Here is an 18,319-nt window from a genome sequence, read left to right as displayed (position 1 = left end):
CTGTTTGGTATATACAACATCAAGCAGGTATATGCAACATAAGTGTTTTATCACGTTTTATTATTAAATATTTGTATTTATTTCTTTATTATTTTAGGTGCATAACATTTTTTATTTTTATTTAATTTAAATATTGTATTAAGATACTATAGACCATTTAAAAAGTTATGTTGGGCGTTTTTTAGTGTTGCACAAATACTTACTGTATAATAATATTTCAGAGAGTCTTTGAATTATATTATATTTTCCGAATATTATTAACGTTAACAAAATTGTTATCCTGTATTTTTTTGTAAAAATTATATGTAATCTGTATTTGCATCGCTTTTTGACCTTAAAGCAAGTTTAAAATAAAAAAATGTATTTGTATAATAAATTAATTATTTCTAAGCAGGCATACTAACTGTTAAAAATTATAGACACCAGATTGCAACCCCAATAACCAATAATAGTGGTTCAAACGCTAAATAACAATGCCCTTAAATGGGAATGATAATTATGTGTTAAATATAAGGATGTGTTATAGAGTTTAATAAACATTTAAATGTAAATGTTTCAAATTCAGCAGCAATCACCTTTCCCACGATCATGTGTATACTAAAGATCTCAAAAGCTTCAAGAGCAATTCACACGCCGAAAGTGTGTGAATACAGTAAAGCGATGAATGGTCATCAATCAAAAGCTATTAATGAATGACGCGATGTTAGGCAGGATCAAAGGTTTTACAGCACATTACACATTTAAGGCAGGTTAATCCACAAATTCAGATTTATCCACATTGAGGGAAAACAAGGGTAGGTAAATCCTACATGACATTCTTCAACTGAGGATTAGTCCAGAAGTTTGACGAGATGAGGCAGCCCAAGCGCCCCAAAAATCTTACCTGAAAAAGTCAATTTTGCAATAGAGCTTTCCGTCCCTCGAGAAGCATTTTTCTGTTAGGTTGCAGTTACACTCGCAGCACTGGACGCACTTTGCGTGCCATGCACGGTCGAGAACATTTAAGAGGAACCGATCCAGAATGGGCCTTTCGCACCCCGCGCAGTGCACCATCATTCCGCCCTGGAGGGGACCGAGAGCCGACCTTCCCAAACGGGCACCGCGCCTCGGATTGGGGCCACACGAATCTGTGCGGAGCAACGTCTTGGCTTCTTGGAGAGGGGGGCAACAGCAGAACAAATGTTCCGTCTTGAGGATGAGTTTCCACCACGCCTAGAGGTAAACACTCCGGACGTGATTGTTATGCATTATACCTGTCGGCATCCAGATATCCAGTTTGCCAGTCAGAAAAAAAACGTAATCGTTGCAAAGCTTGCCTATGAAAAGGACTTTCCAGCACTGTTTGAACGCAATCCACCTTTCCTTTAATTTTTCTCTGCCTGTTTATTTTGTGATCTCGGTCCACCTGCTTGGGTGCGCTCACCTCACGCTGACACTTTTTGCATCACTGTGTTTCAGTTCGCGGGAGCCTCGAGCATCCGTATTCAGATTTCGTGACGTTTTTTTTTCTTGTACTTGCGCCGCTGTAGCCAATCACTGACGAGTTGCTATGGTAACGGCTTTAAATATTGGTGCTCTCAGACTTTCTTCAAGGTTCCACAGTGGGATTGCTAAAACGTCTCTAAATGTTGATGGTAGTAAAGCCAACTATTTACTATTTTACTGACGTATTATTTTGTATGCTAAATTTGCAACTTGAATTCGACGAAATACATTTTTCTTAAATGTAGTCAGAAGTTAATTTATTAAGGACGGGCCTCATGGCCTCACCAAACCTGGATCATATGTAAAAGCGACATCAGGAAAATGCTGTTTAAATTCTTCAACAATGCTTTTGAGACTAGTTTGTTTTATAAAAGATGTCAACGACCTATCGGTGAATTTTTTTATTATTGCTGTCAAAATATCTATTGGCAATATACCAGTAAGTAATTAATTGTAGATGTTAGAAATAAATGCAAAAAAGAACAACAATAATTTGCATGATATCTATATAGAAAAGTCTAAAGTGCATTGTAGAGAATCCAAATAGCCATCAGTGCTTCTTAATTCTGTAGGAGTGATTTGTGTATGCGCAGTGGGGGGATTCCGCTCTTTTCTCATGCATAAACCTATTTACAGGGAAATGCACTGGATTAAGATACTGGCTCGCATCAATAGCTTGTGGTGGATCGTCCAGCGGTTTGACAAAGTAGCCACAAATCGAAGGGATTTTAAATATTTACCCAGGTAATCATTTTGTTAGCAGTGGAAATGCAAACTGATTTATACCAAAGCATGCATTCTACATTTTTTTATATTTTAAAGGATTTAGTGACAAAATACACAATGTTTTTACTTTACTATTGTTACATTTTCGTTAAATAAAATGATTTTATACAGTCTAAGTATAGGCATTTTGGTGCGTAACCAATTTGTTAACTATTGTATTTTTTCCATTTTTCCATTATTTTTAAAAAAAAATCAACCTAATAATCATTTTATATTCGATATATTTGTGGTAATATTAAACCAGACTGAATCATTTTATGTTTTCACGGTTTGTGCATGTCCGATCCCTGGAATAAATCCGGATCAGGCCACCCGTGGTCTGCCTACCTGCTTCTCTCTCTCTCCCCATGTAAACAATAGCACATTGTTTACAGTTGTGTTAGTGTATCGGATTAGAAAGAGAACGCAAACATAGTAACCAATGTACTACACACTGATTAAATATACTTTTTTCGTTGGACTATTAGCAACAACAAAAAAATAAATAAATAATATAATTAATAATAGTAAAGCAATCTGTCTATATCTATCTATCTATCAATCCATCCGATAGATATGTCTATGCCTCTGTGTCAGATAAATTTAATAATCCTTTTACAACATGCAGGGTTTAAGTAGTGAATAGCGTTTGGTAATATTTGGAGTCAGAGGATGCCAGTGGGCTTCATGCTGGAGAAAAGGAGAGCCGAGGGCGAGTTTCGGGACCCCCGCTGTTCTTGGCAGGCAACAACGGGAGCGAGCTTGGCTTCGCTTACATTTCTAATCCCTTCGCGATCCACGCTATTTATTTTCTCACTAAGTATTGTTTTCTTGACTTCCCATTTAAGAAATCCTCAGTTTTCCCCCTGACGTTACCCTCAGCGAATAAGCAAATATGAGTAAAATGCACGCCTGGGCTACTTCCAGTCATTTGCATATTTTTAAATAGCTAAATGCTAAAATTAAAGGTGCCATCTGTTTACAATCGCCCCGACAGAAGAGCCATTAACAGGCTGGCCTAACCTTGTCGAGTCTTTTTGGTTAAATAGCGATTCAGCCCACAGCTTGCGCGCGTACACATATGCGCCACAAAACTCCGTATACGCCGTGAACGTGTAAGTATGGAGAAGCAACAACTCATTAAAAGCTGATTTCATGTGACACCTGCATGGACCCTCCCCACTCTCGTTTTGCCTCCTTTTATACGGTAACCAATGCGTTATCATTTCAGGCATGGGAAAGCTAACATTTGGGATTGGATACTCTTAAGCACGGTTTGTTTGACAGTCTATTATTTTATTTTGGAAATCAATAGGCTACAGTATGAAGTACTAGATAAAGAAGCTGCGGTCTGCTTTACAAACAAAAGGGGGTCGAATCCAGAGTCACCTGTATACACATTGGGAACTGTCCAAGGTGCTGAAAACAGCAGTAGGGACTTGTGAATGTCCCAATATACTCCTTGCTTTTATTATAGCGTTTGGTGCATAAGAGACATAATGCAAATATAATTTAATTTATATTTTGTAATTAGGCTACATACATTATTATTATTACTATTATTATTAACCTATTAATAATAAACTATTTTTGTATAGGTTCAATACATTCGTCCAATTCAAATGATTGCTGTAATACATGCTTTATTTAGTTTGACATGCAATTTAAAAAAAAAGTACATCAGAAAGGCATTATTTTATGTCAACACATGCACTGTGAGACGGTTACAATGAGAGTAACTGTGCGTTTTGGTTACATCAAATCTATGAAAGTATAGCTGGTGATGGGCAAGCATATGAAAAACCCTGCAGGCGATTATTATGAGAATAAATGTAAATAGTTTTTGCGTTCAATGGATTTTACAGTTGGAGGATTGGCTTATTATGAAACCTTTGATAACTTGAGATGAAATGAAAATTGAACAGATAAAAGCATAAAGCATTATCGTAGGTGGGAACCATTTAAAAGCAAATGTCCCTACAATGGGGCTAAAAGACTGCGCTTGTCTTTCAAAGATATCATGCAAGTCTGATCTCTAGTTTTGCCTTGCATAAATAACGCATGAATACATGCATAAAAGATAAAACAGTTCAGTTCTCTTTGTGCAGTTTACCAACAAACTACTGTCTGAAAGTGTTTTGAAGGCCTCATTTATATGAGCTTTATTTAATGGACACATATTCACATATACACACAAACCATTAGCATAAATAAAAACAACACACAAAGAAACAAGAAAGGAGAGATTAAGGATATAACATACACAAACCCGCACACTTTTGCATCCTAAAAGCGCATACGTTGTAAAAAAAAGAAGAATGAAATTAGTTATATTAATGAATGAATATAAACTTACATAGAAGGTTTAAAACCTTAAATCCAAGCAAAGCAATCTAGAGGGTAATATGTAATGCAAATGGACATAAGAAACATGAGCGTACACACTTTGAAATGAGGTCCACTCAAAACATGTTTCCCCTGAGACATTACGATGAGTGGCACACCTCCACTTCCCCTGCACAGACCTCCATTCTCACTGCCAGAATCAGCCTGGAGGGTCCAAGCCATCTCAGCATGTTTTACCCCATACAACATTCCACCAAGTCTGCCACACACACAGACACAATCTCGGCCAACAGTGCCATTAGTCTTGAAAGGTAGAAGTGAAGGGAGAAGAGGTGAACAGGCATCTCAAGCATTCTGATTTCTTCCCCTCCTTCCTCCCTCCACCTTCCATCTCCATCCACCAAAGGGGTACATGACTCCCCAGGGCTGAGGCAGCAGGCCGGGGTAGGCCTGGAGGGGGCCACGAGCCGGGATGCGGTTGTGGGGGTCGGTCAGTGTGATGGATGGTTGATTGGTAGCTGTCCCAGGGGCCTCCCTCTCTCTCACCTCTGGCGCTGGGAATTAAAAGGCAGTTTGTCTCCAGCGAGTACTCAGCTGCTGAAAGCAGCCCGGCAATTTCACAGAGATCAGAGAGGGCATTACTGCTGCCCGTCAGGGGAGCCGTCACACAGTCGGACACCACGGGGTGGGGTGGCGATGGAGGGGGCTGCAGTGCTTACATGCATGCATCTGCGTGTTAATTCTTGCATGTGCAAAAACACGTGAGGGTGTTTGAATATAGAAAAAGTGAAGTGTGCGTCTGTTGACCAAGACTTCTCTGAAGAGTTGATCTGGCTGTGTGGAGTAGATGCAGACACGCAAACACACACACACATTTAACATTCTCACAGGGCTTTTATCGACAGCCCTGTCCATCTCACTTATCTGTTCTAATCAAAGCTCTCTCCATTAACACCCAAACTACCCTCAAAACACCAATGTGAGACCCCTGCCCTGATGAGTATAAATACACGCACACTCATAACACTATCGCACCTGCCAAAACATCGAGATACTTATTAGCAGCCAAACAGTTAGAGTTTGCTTCACACTAGCTGGTTAAAAATCTCATTGAACTTTAGATATTGCATAGACATGGACTGTCAGATTTCCAGATTAAATAATACAGCGTTTCTGTATAGCTCACTTGGTGAAGCATTTTGTCAGCAATGCAAAGGTCATGGGTTTGATTCTAGAGAGATCACACATACAGTGCTGATTAAAAAAAAATGTATAGCATGAATGCACTAAGTTGCATTATGTATTTTGGAAGCACTTTTATGTAATGAAATAGAGACATTTTACTTAACATTTTTGTGTTCCAATAAAGAAAACCATCCGAGTTAAGAATGTACAGTACGTGATGGCAGAAATTTATATTTTGAATGAACTATCCCTATTATATTTACATTAGCATTGAGGAGTTGTGTTAATGCCAAATTGCCACAGATCTAACTAGGTTTATGCTAACAATCGAATATGAACCAAATTAGCAAAAAGTTACTCAGTGCAGATTATTTAAAGATTGGTAGTCTTTTGATCCACACACAGACTATATCCATGTATTATTGCACATAACTGTAAAATGTCCAAGGTAGTTACAGTCTGTATCCATTTAGAAAAGTACTGCATGCCTGCAGGAAGTGTTTGCATATGTGTGTATAGGGTACAGACCCTGTCACTAAAGCATGATGAGAGAGATTACCTGTAGCCTTTGGTCCATCTTAATGAGGTAATGAGTGGGGGGGCTGTGCTTTTGCCCTCATATAGACCATTAATCAGAAAAGCTTGGGAGGGGGTCAGAAACCATGACCAGGACCCCCTCACCTCCCATAACACACTAATGGACTGGCTAAAGGTGCATTTAGTTAAATGGCTTTGACTGCTTAGCATGATGGAGAGAAATACTGTGTTGGCAAGAGGAGGATGTCAGATGTGTGAGGTGATGAGAAAACGGACAACAACTCTGGTTATAAGATCTTTATCTAACTTAGGCAAAGAATGATGATAATGGAGCACAAAATGTAAAAAACATAACATTTCAAGAGTGATTTTAGTAATAATAACTTCATTAAAACTTTACACATGAGGAAATGAAAATACATCTGTTTAACATCAATACTGAATTCAGATCAGTAGCCTACAGTGGTTCTCAAACTGGGGGCGAGATGGTGCCAGGGGGCCCCAGTTTTATGAAATGTTATGAAATACATAAATTTATCATGAACTCTGTGTAATTAAACCTAAAAAATATAAGGCTACTAACCAACAGCAATACTTTGTATAATTTAATATGTTTTGCTTAATTAAAATGTTAAGTTTTAGAACAATTTAAATCTTACGTTTACAAAAATTTTCTTTGGGGGGCCGCAAAGGAATGCACCGTACACAAGGGGGGCCGCACGCTGAAAAAGTTTGAGAACCACTGGCCTAATAAACGATCTGCTTATATTTTGGCTAGCACAACTTAAAAAAGGCAACCGTCTGCATGGCTCCAGTTGTCCTTACTTAAAGGGATATTTCACTTTAAAATGAAAATTCTGTCATCATTTACTCATCCTCATGTTGTTCTAAACCTGTATGAAATTCTTTTTTCTGATGAACACAAAAGAAGATATTATGAGAAGTAATTGTAAACACACAGCTGATAGTACCCATTAAATTCCATCATATTTTTTATTCCTATTTTTTTAGTTCACATAAAATGAAATTCTCAAAATCATTTACTCACCCTCATGTTTTTTTAAATGTGCAAAACTTCTGCTTTAATGCAAAGGAGATATTTTGAAGAATGATTGTAACCATGCAGATCAGGGGCACCATTGACTTCAGTTGGGAAAAATAATTCTATGGAAGTGAATGGTGCCCCAGATCTGTTTGGAATATCTCCATTTGTGTTCAGCAGAACAAAGAAATGTATACAGGTTTGGAACAAGTCAGTGACATTTATTGTATAAATATAAATGTTACGCTACTGAGAGTAAAATGGTTGCCGCAAACTACCTGCAACATCACATGAAATCCTATCCACCTGTTTCTTGACGTAAATGTGGGTGCCGCCATCTTTGAGCTTTTCGATTTATGACTTCCGGTGAGCCACTAAAGATAATGGTAGTCTATTGCGAAGGACACAAGTGTGCCGTTTTGACTGGCTGTTTAATGTTTATTATGAAATTCAAGAAGACCAACATAATTTGTGCAGTTAGGTGTTGCCATAATAGCTAATACAAACGCAGTAAATCTCTACAAAACATTTGTTTTAACCATAATCCATGCACAAGAACTTAATGTGTATGTGGCGCACATGCTCTGTATTTACAAATCCAGTAAAACCTTTCATAGAAACTACCAGTAAACAATAAATACAATAATTGCTTAAAAACAACTAATATTATGCTGATAAAAATATGCTGATTTATTTATTCTGCTACTATATATTATTACAAAAATGTGATTACAGTACAAAATATATACAACATAATCTGCTTAGTTAATGTTTATAATAATTCGTAATGTGTAAACGCGTACGTTTTAAATGAAAAAGCAAATACTTTATAAAGTAAGCAAATAATTTCATAAGCTCATGTCTCCACCTAGTGCGTAAGAAGCTATGTAATTATATTTTCATAAAACGAAAACAATACTCAATACATGTAGTAGTTTAATATGTTTTTTATGGTTTGTTCAAATAACTTACAATGTGTTGAATTAGAAAGATTCTGCTGACTGTGTCGGACCGCGTGAAGCTTGACGTGTCGCCATAAACAAGTCAATTAAAAATTGCCGTTTTTAAAAAAAACTTCACACCAGAAGAACAGTTGTGACATTTTAAACCCGCCCCCTAAAAAGTTAAAAACACAAAGTCTTGGTAAATTCCATGTACAAACACTTGACTGACTTTCCCATTGTAAAGATACTGGTCTCTGCTTTTATATTTGCGCATTGAAGACCCGTCACCTCCAATCAACAACACGAAATGATTGAAAATATCTTCATATATCAAGCCACTTAATTTCATCCTCACACTGGTTCATACATGTCAGGTGTAGTAAATAATAGCTGTTTAAATCGTGTTTTATGCGTGCGTGCTCCGACTACACTGCTTTCTACCGGCTGGCTATTAAAACGGAAGTCTCGGACCTGAAAGGAAATTCGTCACATCACTTACTTCCGCATTCGAGAAACAGTTGGATACCTATAACCAAAATACCATCAATCTCAAAAACAGGGGACACAACAAGGATAACAATCTCACTTTACAATGGCATTACAATCACTAAACATGAGAAAATGAATGTGACAGTGCATGCTGGGAAGAGGACGAATATGACTGAAACAAATTTTTCAAGTGTAGGCCTATTTAAAACAATGCTAAATATTTTGATCCTCCTAAATTTTTAAAATAGTAAATAATCTAACTGTTATTCTGGAATATATCACCCAAAACAAATTAAATATCATTTAAACAAAACAATCAATGCTCTCTTATTTGCAAGTCCCTTCGAAGCATCTGCTAAACGCATAAATAAATGAAGTTCACCTTTAGTTTTACTTTCCAGCATTAGTTAGTAAACTTCAAAGAGAAAAATACATAATGAGTATAAATAGATACTGTATAAAGGCACAATGAGGGCACATTGCACACTGATGGACAGAATAAGGATGGAAATAACCAAGAAACAGAACATACATAATTACAAAATGTTTTATTTATGTGTGAAAAGGATGACGGAGTGTCAGAGAAAGTGTGAGATAAAGAGAGAAAGAAAGGTATAATCTGAACTGTGTATGTGTAGTTGTGCCCTGCTTTCCCCTGGCTGGTCGCCCCGGCAGCCACTTGAATTAGCAGCTGAGGATTATGGGGGAGAGGCTCATTAATGGGGCAGACAAACAGCAGCCAGTGTGAATATTTGCACCCAGAAATTGAAAAGATTAAGTCCTATTTGACAATGACTGGCAGGCACTGCGCTCCGAGAGAAGCTACTGTTAAATATTCATATGGTGCCCACAAGGCTGTCTGTGCGTAAGTGCGTGTCCTTCCTTACCCACATATAGATGCACACAATAGATGCATTATATATATATAATATATATATGTATGTAGTATATAGGGGTGTTTTCTCAGTACATTTTTGGTCTAGTTAAGAAAGTCTGTGCATTTGTGCGCGTGTTTCTGTGTGTAAATGTGAATCCTTGAAAATTCTGACACCAGGAAAGTGAGGACAAAACTCAAGTTCTAGCCTTTGGTATTATGTGCGATCAAATAAAAACAAGCCACCTGCTTTTTCCTTTAACATGCCCTAAGGTTAGTTAACAAGGACAGTAATGCAACAGCATTAAACGGCACCAATAGGATTTTTTCTTACCATCTTTGGGCACATTAAGCATTTTATGTGTGTAAAAAATGGTTTCCAAGTACCTTTGAATGTCCTTAGTTTATTACTTCTTTCAAAACTTTATAATTTACCTTTGACGAACTTGCTTTGAATAGTTTGAAAACAACCTATGGCCACTATTGTGCCAGGCTCAGTACTGTTTATGAAAATGTGAAATAGCTTTTTCAAGTAAAGCATGTTTTTATCTACACAAGGATAAACGTGTCACCTTTGAGACTAGACTATTCTCTGGCTTTGGAAATATTTTATCAGAATAAATCAAGATTGGTAATTTATCAATAGCAACTGGTGGCCCAACATATTAAAGGGGCCATGGCACAAGACTTTTTTAAGATGTCAAATAAATCTTTGGTGTACCCAGAGCACATATGTCAAGTTTTAGCTCAAAATACCATATAAATAATTTATTATAGCATGTTAAAATTGCCACTTTGTAGGTATGTGCAAAAATGTGCCGTTTTGGGTGTGGCCTTTAAAATGCAAATGAGCTGATGAAATTCAAACACTGATCACAATGATGGTGGTTTGTTGCAATTAAAACTCAATTGTGCTTTTCTCTGCACTAAATGGCAGTGCTGTGGCTGGATAGTGCAGATGTAGGGGTGGTATTATTATAATAAGAGCTCCTTATGACATCATAAGGAGAGACAAATTTCAATTACCTATTTCTTCATGTGCTTGTAGACAATGGTTTACAAAAACGAAGTTACTGGGTTGATCGTTTTCACATTTTCTAGTTTGATAGAAGCACTGGGGACCCAATCATAGCACTTAAACATGGAAAAAGTCAGATTTTCATGCCATGGCTCCTTTAAGCCATTCTGGAGTAATTCTAGGTCTGCATTAAAACCTTGCTTTAAAAGATTAATTCAGAACTGGCATGAAGTTTTTAACATTGCAGGGGCACAAAGTAGCTACTGTAATACCATCTCGCCAGTTTAGATTATCTTGTGATATGCTATTTGTGCAAATGTGCTCTATGTTACATGTGGATACAGTGGCCGGTCAGTGTTCCCACCTATATTGGATGGTGATTAATGACATGCCCTTTAGATTTCTGGTTAATGCCAACCCCCCACTGGCACTTCCCTTTAAATGGCAAATTCATGACATAAAGAGGGAGCTGATCTGACAACTTAAATTAATTTACTGACTTTTTTAAGGCCACATCATACCAGGAAACACTCTGTGAGTTAAAGACTTGTTTGGGCATTTGGACAGCAACATTCACTCTTGATTTGAATGTCTCAGAATGAGAATGTTATTTCTTCATTTTTATACGAAATGTAACTTAAAGGATTAGTAAATTTTCTTAAAAAAATACAGATAATTTACTCACCACCATGTCATCCAAAATGTTGATGTTTTTCTTTGTTCAGTCGAGAAGAAATTATGTTATTTAAAGAAAACATTCCAGGATTTTTCTCATTTTAATGGACTTTAATGGACCCCAACACTTAACAGTTTTAATGCAGTTTAAAATGGCAGTTTTAAAGAACTCTAAACGATCTCAAACGAGGTATAAGGGTCTTATCTAGCAAAAAGATTGTCATTTTTGGAAGAAAAATAAAAAATATGCACTTTTAACCCAAAACTTCTTTTCTTCCTCCGGCTGTGTGACGAGCCAGCGCGACCTTACGTAATTGTGTAATGACATCAAGAGGTCACGGATGACGTATCGAAACTACGCCCCAGTGTTTACAAGTGTGGAGAAAGAGGACCGCTCCGACGTTGTTGTATGTCGAAAATGACAATTGTTTCGCTAGATAAGACCCTTATGCCTCATTTGAAATCATTTAGAGTCCTTTGAAACTGCAATTTTAAACTGCATTAAAACTGTTAAGTGTTGGGGTCCATTAAAGTCCATTAAAATGAGAAAAATCCTGGAATGTTTTCCTCAAAAAACATAATTTCTTCTCGATTGAACAAAGAAAGACATCAACATTTTGGATGACATGGTGGCGAGTAAATTATCTGTATTTATTTTTTTTTAAGAAAATTGACTATTCCTTTAAGGCTACGTTTACACAACAACAATATAGTATAAAATGTAATTAAAAAAAAAAATCGACACGGCAATGATGCAGATCCATGAAAACTCAAAATTATTCATGTCAGTCCGGTATATGGTGATGTTATTTTGTAAACACTACACACCTGTGCACCAACCCATTCCCATGAAATGCGTATAAATAGCTCGCAGTGTTAAAAGTTGTGCAATACATACACCAAATTCCAATTTTGCATGCCATTCCTGCCCGTTCACTTATACAGCGCATCTTTTTATTGGTTTCTCATTTGTTTTCAGTTTTTTTAAACCATTGTCACTTGGGTTTAAGGTTAGATTTGGGATTTGCTTTAGGATGCCATTTAATATTACTTCATGTTTTGTCTATTTTTAAACTTTGGTCACTTGGAGTTGGGGTTAGAATTGGGGTTTGAGTTAGGATGTAATTTTCTTTAACAAAAACTTGATCTAACCCCAAACCCAAGACAATGGTAAAAAACCTGAAAAATAAGAGAAACCAATAAATAAAATGACACGGAAAGATGCACCGTATAAGTAAACAGCAAGGACCAGGGTATCATATGCACGCAAAAATTGGAATTTTTGCACATGTATTGCACGACTTTTCACACTGCGTGTTATTTATACGCATTTCATAAGAATGGGCTATGCGCACATATGCATTCTTTTACAGAGCGATAAATACAATCAATCAAGATGCCAAAAGCATTAAGCAGTTTTGTTTAGATGGACGAAAAGATGGATTTATTATTTATTACAAGTGATGCTGAACTAAGCTGCAAAACAAACACAATCCTGTGGGTCGTCATTCTTGTTTTGGTTATACTCATGCATGCATGTAGACTAAATTTACGCATGAGCATGCCGTCACTCTTATTACAGACTCACTTTTTTATCAGTGGAGGCTCATGACTGCTTTTCCGAGGGGCGCAAATCCAAAATATGTGTTGGAGTGTCATGTGTGTTGCTCGTGTTTTCAAAGTATGTGTTTGTTGCGTCATGTGAACCATGTGCATCACGTGTTTTGTCAAAATAAGTGCCTGCTGCACACGCGTCAAAACCGTTTATGGTAAAAGAGATGCTCACGTTCACAAAATACACGCAATACACTTCCTTAACATTAAACTCTGATTACGCATGACAGAGATTATACGAGTATCTGGCAAACGCGAGCATAAACCCTTTAGATGCGTCTGCAGCAGGCACTTATTTTGACAAAACACGTGATGCACATAGGTTCACTCAACACGCCGACCACATATTTTGAATTGATGAACCACACACATATTAAAAGTCTCTTAACGATTATTTTTGATGGCACACATCTATTCAAAACTTATATTTGTCAGTCTTCTAGTATTTACAAAAGATGCCCAAGAACACCTAGAGAATTACACAGTGGCCTACAATCTAAGCATTGTGTCTACGCTGTGAGCACAGCGTGAGATCCACTGACACCCCGTCGATCAGCCTCTGCTGTGAGCTGCCGAGTCGGAGATCACCTCCAGCAAACGTTCAGCAAATACAGCGGCAATTCATTTCTTTGACGGCACCAGATTCCTCAGACCTGACAAAGCTATTTACCTAGCGCGGCCCGGTGCTAGCCCATGCTAGTGCTAATGTTTTGCCTTCTACAGAGGATCAATATCTTTAGAAGTGTACAAACAGCGCTCCCTTGGTGGAACTGATCCTGATGTGAACGTCTAACAGACCGGAGGAGCTATCTGACAGCAGCTCCGCATTGAAAAACCATCAGGAGTGTAAAAATCAAATCAACGGCACATGCTAATAAGGCCTGAGACTAAATCAACATCAGCGAGCTGTCAAAAACGCTTTGCTCTGTACGCTGATCGAGGCCAAATTAGACAAAATCAACACTGTTCAAGATCACACCAGACTATATCAACGCTGTGTAAATCCACAAGTATGGAGATACTGAGTCGAACGGGCATTCCGATTGGAAAGTGAATGATTGTAAAATTTCATAGCTCATGTTTTACTTGAATAGCATTTAATGAGCAGAAGATAAGCCTGTTGTCTACACTAAACGTGTAAAATGATGGCAGCTTAAGTTGGTTAAGATCAAAACGTAAAAAATAAAATGTTAGTATACTCTTAAAATAAAGGTATATTTCAGGCAGAAATACACAAAATACTAAAGTTCATGTTTGATACATTTCAATATTGCAAAGCACTTTTATGTTAGTCACCATCATACAGTAAAGATGTATTTGTTACATGAATAATAAATCACATCATGTTATAGCTGTTGAGTGTGTGACCTGAAGGTCAATGATAACACAAGGGGGAGTAAGAGATGCTGCATGTTAAAATCACCTCTATTAATCTTCAATACATCTGTGTTGAATGATGCTTTAAAGGTGAATGACAAATCTCCCGCAACACTTGCTTCGTGTATGTCCCCAAAGGAAAAAAGTAATCACATATTCATCTCTTACATTTTAAATGTTTACCTAAATAGCTGACTGTCAGCTGCTGACATAAGGATAAACAAAGAGGGAAATGAGACAAACTAAGGGTAATTTATACATATACATTTTTAGTTTATTTACTATTCAAAATTCCAGCTGCCGTTTAAAAAAGCTGTGAAAATGCACATGTTTTATTCAAGAAGACCAGAAAGAAAGAAAAAGCTTTTCTTTAGTTTTTTTATTGTTTCTTATAGGATTAAATTGAAAGCAAATTGGAATCACCTGCTTCTCAAAAGGAATTTTGGAGAAATACATTGTGGTACTTCTTGATACTTCAACAAAATATTATCTATCTATCTATCTATCTATCTATCTATCTATCTATCTATCTATCTATCTATCTATCTATCTATCTATCTCTATCTCTATCTATCTATCTATCTATCTATCTATCTATCTATCTATCTATCTATCTATCTATCACAAAGTGTAGAAGTCTCTTCAGCAGTATTTAACTCACAGGAAAATAACTATATTCATTACGATGGCAACTTAAAGAATACGCATCTTTAAAATATATATTAGGAAAAAAAGGCAATTCCTTATAACATAAACGTAATAACAACACTTATTAACCCTTTTCCCGCGTACGCACAGATTTGATCGTAAAGTGTGCGTAGGCAAAAATCCACGGCAAAGTCCATATTTATAAAAACTGTCTTTGACGTGGAAAAGTGCTTAGCGCCACGTCAGGGTCTGAGCAGACGTACGCACTTTTGCTTGTCTGATTGCTGCAGGTTTTTGGAAATATAAGCCATTCTTGCTGTTTGAAATTGGGTTTAAATATTGACAGGCGCTCTTTTATATGTCTGACATTAATTATGCATCGTTTAAAGGTGGAGATCTGAAACTGCTCGGCTGCGCGCACAAGTTCAAGTTCATTTGCGATTTATGGATTTGAAAGGGGTACGCGCGTTTTCTGTGCGTACCTTCAGTTTATGAATCACACGTACGCATTTCTGTTAAATGATCGTAAGATCAAATGTAGGATGGTTTTTATAAATGAGGCCCCTGGTCAATTAAGAGGAAACATAAAAAAGTGTTACTGAAGAATTTTACGTTAATCTGCAATACCGCGATTATCCACTAGATGGCTATGAAAAATTAACATTTTTGAAAAAACTGAAGCCAAAACGTTATTTACTAATTTTAAACTCTGTGTATGTTTTGATAATCGTTCTGAATCTGATCTCTAACAAAATTCCTTCACAAAAATGCAATTATGTCAGCTTTTTGCTAATTTTTTATGTTTTTAAGAAAAATACCCATATGTATATATATGGCTAACCACCGTTTTTTTTAATTGTTCAGAAATCTCGTTTTTTGGTTGTGCATTCCAATTAATTTCAGTTCAACTGCAGTTCGTTTGTTTTGATTTAAACCTTCATAACTTAAAAAATACAGCTAAGTAGCACCATAAAACAAAATAAATCAAACGAAACTCTTCATATATATATAGTTTATAAGCATAGAAATAAAATATAGATAGGATAAAACAGTTTTCCCGTTTTGTTTGTTTGTTTGTAAGCAGAGGGTCTGTTCTTTCATTTGATATATTTGTATGTTTATATATTTTTCGAAGAAAATTTTCCTGGAAGGCATTTGTGAAACTTTTGTTAAAATCACAAAAAATTGTCAAAAATGGCTGTCGGGGAATGAGTTAATATAAAACTATTTATATTTATAGTAAACATCCAAAAAATGCCCCTAATCTTAGACTCACCTCATTATTTATTCAAATACAACAGCCAATGGCAAGTCTCTTTCAATATGCTTTATGTTAATTGATGCCACATATTGAACGTCGTTACCGCATTATCATATCTATACAATGTTTACATTAAAAACTTTTATAATTCGGTTGGGGGCAGCTGGTACTCTGCAAAATATCTTCATAAAAAAGTCTCTTATAGACCGTTTCATCGATCTCACGTGCGGACGTCAGACGCGTCTGGTCGGAACTTTACTACCGGTTTCTGTTTGTTTAATGGTCTGACTAGTTGCTGAAACTGAACTCTTAAACAAATACCTCGTTGAAAAAAAACAAATGTTTTGGTTTCCTATGTAATCTACATGTTGTTTATTTTGCTTGTTATATAAATAAACTACTATAAACAAATTTGTTGTTATTAGCGGAGTTTACCGGAAGTTACGCATTTTCCACGAAAGCCGCTTGTTTATGTTGTTGCTGCTGAAACCATCTATAGCAATTTCTGACTGCTGCCCCAGTCCAGCTAGCCTAGTACTGGGCCTGTCTCCCGAGCTATGAAAGCCCACCCTATACGTTTAAAATCTCAGTATGCACATGTGATGAAGCACAATTTTGTTATAACTTCTAAATTGTACATCTTGAATTTTACATGTGTTTTGAACAAATTGAGTTTTTGTATATGAAAGCGTACAGTATGTGTGTATGTATGCGAGTGTGTAAGTATGTGTGTAATGAATAAGGTGCTCGCATGTGCATGTTAATGTGTGTGTGTTTCATCGCCTGCTCTCCTGTGATAATGCTGAAGCCTCTTATCAGGTCCATCTCTGCCCGAGGATCAGACACGCACACACACACACACACACACGCACACACACACGCGCGCACACACACACACACTCTCTGCATATCTCTAGCTTACACAGCTCTCTCTCAGTGCGTGGAGACCAGGGGGGCTAAGACAACTGCTGTTACCATAAACCTCTGACACTTGTCCTGCGTCTGTCAGTTTTAGTATTGTGCTTCTCTCAGAAAATCTATGCTTCAATCATCACACAGAACATTATCAAACCGGCCTTTACATTGTCTTTTTACATAAAAGGAAGATGATTTGAATCTATTGTACTTTGACTGCTATGGAACAATGCACCTTTGACCAGACATAACATATGGACCTGCTACCATCTGCCTGTTTGCTCCTGTACAGCTCAGTAGTGGAGCATTGCATTAGCAGCGCAAAAGGTCATGGGTTTGAACCCATTGAACACATGCTGATATAAATGTACACTTGTAATATTTTCCAAGTCGCTTTGGATAAAAGCGTCCAAATGCATACATAGAAATGTAAAAGTTTCCGGAAATATAAATATCACTTTTACTAATTTACTATTTTTTGTTATTGGATTGACTGTCATAGGTTATTTAAAGGTGCAGTGTGTAATTTTTAGAAGGATCTCTTGACAGAAATGCAAAATAATATACAAAACTATATTATCAGGGGTGTATAAAGACCTTTTATAATGAACCGTTATGTGTTTATTACCTTAGAATGAGAAGTTTTTATCTACTTACACAGAGGGTCCCCTTACATGGAAGCCGCCATTTGTGCCGCCATTTTTCTACAGAAGCCCTTAAAGGACAATTTTTTTTACTAAGTTGTCTCCGACGATGACATGTTTTTCCGGTGGCGGCTACCCTAGCTTTTCTATGTGTTTCAAAAGCGAGTGGTGAGCAATGGACTGAGGCGTTGGTTGCAATTCTCAACCTCACCACTAGATGCCGCTAAAATTCACACACTGCACCTTTAAAAGCTCTTACAAAAAAATTCTGTGAAAAACGTAACAGCATATACATTTAGGGCTTTCACGGTTATGACATTTGGTGGACAGTTAATTGTCTGATAAATTGTGACGGTTATGTCGATTAATTGCCTGTTTTAGGGCTTTGACAGTTATAACGATTAATTGACTTTTTATTGCTTTGACATTTAATCCTTATACATTTTTTCTTTGTTTATAAAATTATTTTCACACATTGTTGTGATTATTTAAATAAAATC

The 18,319-nt window shown here is 36.8% G+C and overlaps 1 protein-coding gene and 1 long non-coding RNA gene across 3 annotated transcripts in view; one reads left to right on the top strand and one right to left on the bottom strand.

Moving 5' to 3' along the window:
* lhx5 (LIM homeobox 5) overlaps positions 1–18,319 on the bottom strand; it is a 96,799-nt gene that overhangs the window by 8,921 nt on the left and 69,559 nt on the right. Inside the window, exon 1 of one of the 2 annotated variants that reach the window (XM_055180506.2) lies at positions 884–1,532. The exons of the other annotated variant lie outside the window; for it this stretch is intronic. Within the exon in view, the coding sequence (XP_055036481.1) occupies positions 884–1,056 (173 nt within the window). The 5' untranslated portion in view covers positions 1,057–1,532. Of the gene's footprint in view, positions 1–883; positions 1,533–18,319 lie in introns of those variants that run through there. 2 annotated transcript variants of the gene reach the window in all.
* Positions 1–18,319, top strand: part of LOC129423967 (uncharacterized) — a 54,075-nt gene that overhangs the window by 17,573 nt on the left and 18,183 nt on the right. The gene's annotated exons all lie outside the window — the stretch shown is intronic.

The sequence above is a fragment of the Misgurnus anguillicaudatus genome, chromosome 9, assembly GCF_027580225.2.
Source record: "Misgurnus anguillicaudatus chromosome 9, ASM2758022v2, whole genome shotgun sequence".
NCBI classification, from domain to species: domain Eukaryota; kingdom Metazoa; phylum Chordata; class Actinopteri; order Cypriniformes; family Cobitidae; genus Misgurnus; species Misgurnus anguillicaudatus.
The sequence above is the reverse complement of the archived record's forward strand: the minus strand, read 5'-3'. Positions and strand labels throughout refer to the sequence as shown.